The following is a 6335-nucleotide window of genomic DNA, read 5'->3' on the forward strand; positions in this document are numbered from 1 at the left end:
TGTGATGTTTAGCTGATTAATTTTGCTCGGGTCCCTTTACTTTGGTTATTCATATTTAGTCTGAACCCACAACATCAACTTTACATTAATAACTTCATTAGAGCTTTATAATATTAAATAATATGTGTTTTAAAAACTCATCTGTGTGACATGATAAGTCGTAGTAGGAACATTCTTGTGTGTATTACGAGCACATACAGTTGTTGCCGCTTTAAAAATGTATGACCGCACTCAGCTAAAGCTAATCTACAGTCCTGGAGCGGCAATGATGTACTTTGCGCACTTAATGCGCAAATAGCTTTTTTATTCTTGTATTGTATTGATTCCCATATAAATCTGATGTAGCCTTGTATTTACATTGTTGTAAATGAAACCAATGAAACGTTATACTAACTATTTGAACTACAGAGGTAGAATCTTATTAGGTTAGTTGTTTAATTAATTCCAAGTATCACTGACACGTGCCTGAAGCATCCATATATTGCATTACTGAGTTTCTATTAGTAATATTAGCCAACGTCAAAGACGAAACATATGCAGACGATTAAGTTTGCAGAAGGCGGTTTAAAATTATAATTTTTAGAGTTTATCGTTTTATAAATTTTTTAAGTGTAAGTAAATCATATAATTTAGTGAGATTTGATTGCTTTGGTAAATTTTTAATTCATTGGATCAAGATTGTTTATTTTTAAGGCTAACGACCACATTTCATTGTTTAAATAATTTACAAAAGGTATTATGTTTATGAAATTAAATATCAAATTGAAAGCACTACATTACGATTATCAATCGAATGTAAGACTAAATAAAATTTAGGACCAAAAACTAATGCTGAATTTACAAAAAACCTTTAACTTTATCACCTTGACCTAAATAAATATGTTTGTATTACAAAGGTCTTCAAACGAACTCATTACTTTAAATTGTAATCTAAAGAATCATATGCAGTAAAATAATAATGAATTTCAGCAAGTATTGTAAAATCGTATGTGATATCGAGTATTTTAATTTGAATCCAATTAAGTAAAACATCTGTGTGTCAACACTTGGATCAGCTGACTGTTCAGGTGTAGTCATGAAACTGATACTGTTTGGTATTTTACTCTTTGTGGAATGTAAAGTAAGTAGAATTATTTGTTATTGCTCTTATCACATACTTTAGTGGACATACTCAAAGTCTTTTACAATTTGTTTCATTATATTCTTTCCAAATCAAAATTAAAAGTTTGATTACAGTCACATAGTTTTCATGTATGTTTGCACTATTAAATATATATATTCCTTTATAAATGTTTATATAAATATTAAGTTGTACATTATTTTCACATACAACACAAACAAAAGTTTAGACAATGATTAAATAGACAATGATGAAGATCGTTATTAAGATCTTCTTGGATTTAAGTAGTTCCCTTTTGTGGTCACCATACTGCTTGTACTTTCAAGGCAAAATCTAAACGTTTTCATTTGCTCACCTTCGATTACTCTGCCCAAAAACTAACTGTTTTGCTTATGTTACTTACTATATTATTTATTTGACGATTGTTAAAAATGTACATTTTAATGTATCGAGTCTCCAGATAGCTCCTACTAATATTTTCTAATTTTTAAAATTATGGATTATTCCAAATAAAGTCAACCTTGCGTTTATATAATGTACATTAACTAATTGTAATTTATAAGAGTTTTTTGAACTTTCAATACCACAGAACAACCTCTTACACAAGAATATAAGGAAATAATTTGGATATTAAATAAAGCTCACATAAAAAGACAGTAGTGAATTAAAAGAAAATATGCACAATTGCACAATTATGTGGAACGCAGAAGCCAACACAAGAATCTTATCATATGACCTATGTGCTTACCTGAAAATCAAAAGTTAGTAGGTTAATTTTTAATAAAAGTCAGTAGCTTTTTCTTAGTTTGAAACTGGACCCAGACGCCCTCGATCATTACGACCCCTGTTTGGAATCCAACAGTGGTTCTGGCTAATGAAACAGCTAGATACAGTCAATAAATTATAGAGCTGCACAAATATTCAAACTCCATTCTGCACCATGCGGTTAATCATTTGGTTGAAATAATCAGCATTTTGCTCCAAGCCTTGTATGAATACACTCATGATGATGATGCTAACAATAATGATACTGAAAATATCTCATATTTATTGCTGTAGGCGTTACCAACGAAAAGCGCCAGGTTCAAAGACAGTTACCTGGATGATATCTCGGTGGAGGATGTTGTGTCCGACTTGGCCAACCGGCAGAAAGTCGTCGTCAGGGACTGGAAATCTGACGTCGTCTCAGTGTACAATGTAGAGCACGACAGAGAGACTAAACTCCCTTATGTGACGGATCCCTTGACAGCTCTTCCTTATCTTCTATATCTGAAGGTAACCGAGTTGGGTATAGAACTATAGTAATATTATCTTAAACGGTTGTGCCAATACTTAGGTCAGCTAACTTCGGTTAACACTAAATTCTATTTGGGCTCCAGTTAAGGTAGATTTAGGCCACTATTAGCCGTAAGCAACTGGTGGCGCAACTAGTGGTGACACTGGTGTCCGACGTGTAGAGTGGCATGGTCTCAAAGGGTGGCTATTAGATAAGATTGGTGGCGCCACCGAAAAAGTGGGCCGTACAAAGTGTTTCTACACAAATGTGTCCAATTATTGTAGATTGTGTTCATGGTAGTGATTTTTGTGTTCAAATTTATACACTCTCAAATAATTTATAATTTTAAAATTCAATTAGATAATATATTTACAGATTGAAAACTGAAAAAAAAACTATTGTCAAACATAGCCTTTGTTTCCTCAAGGAAAATTTTAAATTCTATCCGAAATATTACTCTTCAAAAATTGTTTTTTTTTTACTTAGGATTTATAATTCAGTTCTAAGACACGATGACTCTACAGCTAGGCAGCAGAGTAGTAACAGTAATAAAGACCCCTAGTCACAGAGTTAACTAGTCACAGAGTATTCAGTAGTTAATAGGTTTGATCCTTAGACACGTCAGTAGATTTTTGTTCAAAAACAGCTCCAGATGCAGCTGAAAAGTGAATTTCATTAAACTATCAAATATTTAGAAACAGCTGGTTCTATTTAGTAACGATGGAGCCAACAATACACATATCGTAGTTTTACAGTAATCCTCCACTCCTATGTGTATAAATAATACCTCATTCGTGTTTATATTTTAATTGGTAAGGCAATAAATAGTAGTGTTAGTTCATGACACTATCCTAAACACACATACTAAATAAACTATCGAATTTGTTGTTGAGTTTTTTTATAAATCATGTCAAAATGTATTTTTTTACTATTATTGATTTGGAGACATTTTTTATTTTATCTTAAAAAATAAGTTTAATGTCAATAGCATATATATAACTATCTCACCCAGGTCCAGGAGTGGGAGCCTCAACTGTTTCGTATGATTAGAGGGAAAAACCATCAGTTTGTAGTGACGAACACTGGACAGGGAGGTTTGTACAGACCAGTTATTAATAGACTGGGGGAAGTGGATTTGAAAAAGATATCAGAGGAGGAAGCTGGATTCACTACAAGTGTGAGTGGTTTGTATTCTCTTCATTCAAATAAATATTTATCTACATACACATTTAAATAAATGACCTTTAAATTATTTAAGTAGTTACCAGATGTCATTGGGACCATCTTCACTAAATTTAACTGTTAAGAGCCCAATTATTTACAGCAATGGCCTGAATATTTTTTTCTCATTAGTTTAAGATAGAAGTTTCCAAAAATTGTCAATTGTTTATTCCCCAAAAAAAAAAAGATTTACTCCAACTCAAAGGGCATTAGAGAAGAAATAAATTTAAGATCTCAATTTATTTTACAGTAATAATAATACAATAGATATGGCGTGCGTTAAAATGTGAACATATACATCACCAACCAAATAAGCAGTGTTTCCAATTAAGTATTAAGAAATCTTTTGTTTTCCTAAGCCCCTTCAAAATTGTCTAAGCCCTAGTCTTTTTCAATTAAGTAGTGAGAAATCTACAAGACGAAACCCCCATATGCTATTTTAAGGCTTAAGATTGTCTTTCGACAATAATATTCTAGGTACTTTATGTTTCGCAACAATTTTACTTATGTATTTCTTTGTGTTTACATATAAAACGATGCTCAATAAATCATGTGTGTATACAAGTATACGATACAAATGTTTAGCTAATAGAATATAACCTAACTTGTCAACACAATCGTTTCCCGCTTATATGTTTCAGAATAAGAACTTGTAATAGTAAAATGATTTTGATAAAAAACGTATATGATATTTTCACTTCACGTTATAATAATAGGAGTTTTGTTTTCTACTCTTGTATTCTAACGTTTTATGAGAAAATGTCATTGAAAACTTCTAAAATAAGAAATTAATTAAAGTCTTTTAATTTTATATTGATTTTTTGCGTTTATATTTCAGGAAGCATTGCAGATTTAAAATCACGATGATGATAAAACCTTCGAGTATGGGTAAATGAATAATTTGTTATGATGTACTACCAATGATAGTAAATTATTGATACGAATCTTCAAGTTTCATGGACGTTTTGGGTTATTTAAATTATTTAAATGATAATAATTGAGTATTGAAATTTGTTAAACATATTAAAAACTATTATTAGTTGACATATTAATTTGTATGAACTAATACAAAATCCCAATGCTTTTATCAAAAATTGTTTGGATATGTTAAACTATTTAATTGTTAATTCCAGCTATTCATACTACAGTTCCTTTAGGGTTCACCTGTACAAAATAAGTGTTATACAATAGTTATGTCCCAAAAAATATCCACAAATATTTTTAAAAAAATAATAAAAGCTGATCCCTACAACGAGAAAACGTAAAAAGGCTTTGCACTATTTTAAAAGAGTGTCTAAGTAAAAAGATGACTATTAAACGCTTTATAAATAAAATATTATTATTTTAAGTTTTAGAGAATTATGTGTCATGAGGAGGAATTTAACTTATGATAATCCTGAAAAGAATAGATCAATTGTTGTAGTTGAATTGAGTTCTTTACAACTATTCATACTACAGCTCCTTAAGGGGTCATATGAACAAGATAAATTAATATTATACAATAGTTATGTCATTTTTACAAGCGTGTGAAACGAGGGTAACTGAAGCAAATAAAATTTGAAGAAGTGTGTTAACTGTTTTGTTGAAGATGGATTAATCTGGTATACTTCTTACATAGCAAAACAATGCATAAGTATCGTATGAGTGATATTTGTTTTTATTATTTTTATAGATATTTTCTCATACTTATTAAAACTATTTATCCCTCGATTTATATTCGAATAAAGAGGTAAACTGAGAGATTTATTTAAAGGGAGATTGCTGAAAACAAAGCAACAAATCGTTTCGTGTGGAAATAGATAAATAAACATAGTAATGTGCAAATTATAAAGGTTTATTCATGAGATTATAAAATATTTAAAATGCCTAAACCTTAAGAAATAACGGTTAAATAAATCCAAAAACCCCAATTTAGGTTTATTATTTATTTGTAACGATTGTTTTGCACTAAACTAATCCAATGTTTGGATACAATTATTCAGGATAATCCTACATAACTGCTCAGTAGAACTGCAGCAGCTGAGACCTCCATCAGTCAGGGTATGATCTGGATCTTAGTTGTAACACCAGGGTATACTGTTCCTAAATATAAATCCCATTTTAAAATAACTTTTCTTAAATACAAACTTAAGAGGAGTAAGAGCTTTACTAGGGAATAAATATATATTGCATTATACAGTAAAGAACAAAAAGAAGAGAGAGAATAAGAGCTTTGATTACTATTTAACTCCAAAACCCGATGGATTATCGCAACTGGAATACATCTTTGTGCAAAGCACTCTGAGTTATTGCTAGCCAAGTTTTGGTTAAAGCTTAAATTCTAAACACCAGGGTATGACCTAGGCAACAAGAGTACAAGATTTTAACTACATGAAATGCTAACGTCCTTTCCCCTATGCACAGATCTGTTTGAATTGGAACTCCGTATAACCAATAACCTTAAGCTCCCTTAAAAGACTCACTCCCTTGTGGAGAGAAACTTTACATACATGTGACGGCTAGGACTGAACCAGTTAACACACTCACTCCTGTGGGGAGAGAGCGGTGGGGCACACGGGAGGGACTAAGGCTAACATATCTTGTAGTGTCAGCGTTCGCCACTAGAACCGCTAAGTTGAAAAAAAAATTTTAGTTATAAAAATAACTTTTTAATTATACAATATTGTTTTAAAATTATAAAATAAATTTTTAATTTTTAATTTTTAAAATAAAACTGTC

The 6335-nt window shown here is 30.8% G+C and overlaps 1 protein-coding gene across 1 annotated transcript; it reads left to right on the plus strand.

Annotated features, from left to right (window-relative positions):
* The first annotated feature begins 1046 nt into the window (after positions 1 to 1046).
* LOC128997350 (uncharacterized) lies at positions 1047 to 4638 on the plus strand. Its single transcript, XM_054422988.1, has 4 exons — positions 1047 to 1120; positions 2180 to 2395; positions 3409 to 3573; positions 4456 to 4638. Exons 1-4 carry the CDS (start codon positions 1076 to 1078, stop codon positions 4471 to 4473), a joined length of 444 nt encoding a protein of 147 aa, XP_054278963.1. The 5' UTR covers positions 1047 to 1075; the 3' UTR covers positions 4474 to 4638.
* The last annotated feature ends 1697 nt before the right edge of the window (positions 4639 to 6335 follow it).

Source organism: Macrosteles quadrilineatus, unplaced genomic scaffold (assembly GCF_028750875.1).
Source record: "Macrosteles quadrilineatus isolate MER2022 unplaced genomic scaffold, UCM_ALF_1.0 Scaffold_6__1_contigs__length_79288215, whole genome shotgun sequence".
Lineage (NCBI taxonomy): Eukaryota > Metazoa > Arthropoda > Insecta > Hemiptera > Cicadellidae > Macrosteles > Macrosteles quadrilineatus.

Bases quoted from the DNA above. Each gene is read 5' to 3' on its own strand.
- LOC128997350 (XM_054422988.1), top strand. From the start codon at position 1,076: ATGAAACTGATACTGTTTGGTATTTTACTCTTTGTGGAATGTAAA. The intron at 1,121-2,179 runs GTAAGTAGAATT...TTATTGCTGTAG, and splicing joins TACTCTTTGTGGAATGTAAA to GCGTTACCAACGAAAAGCGC. The intron at 2,396-3,408 runs GTAACCGAGTTG...TATCTCACCCAG, and splicing joins CTTATCTTCTATATCTGAAG to GTCCAGGAGTGGGAGCCTCA.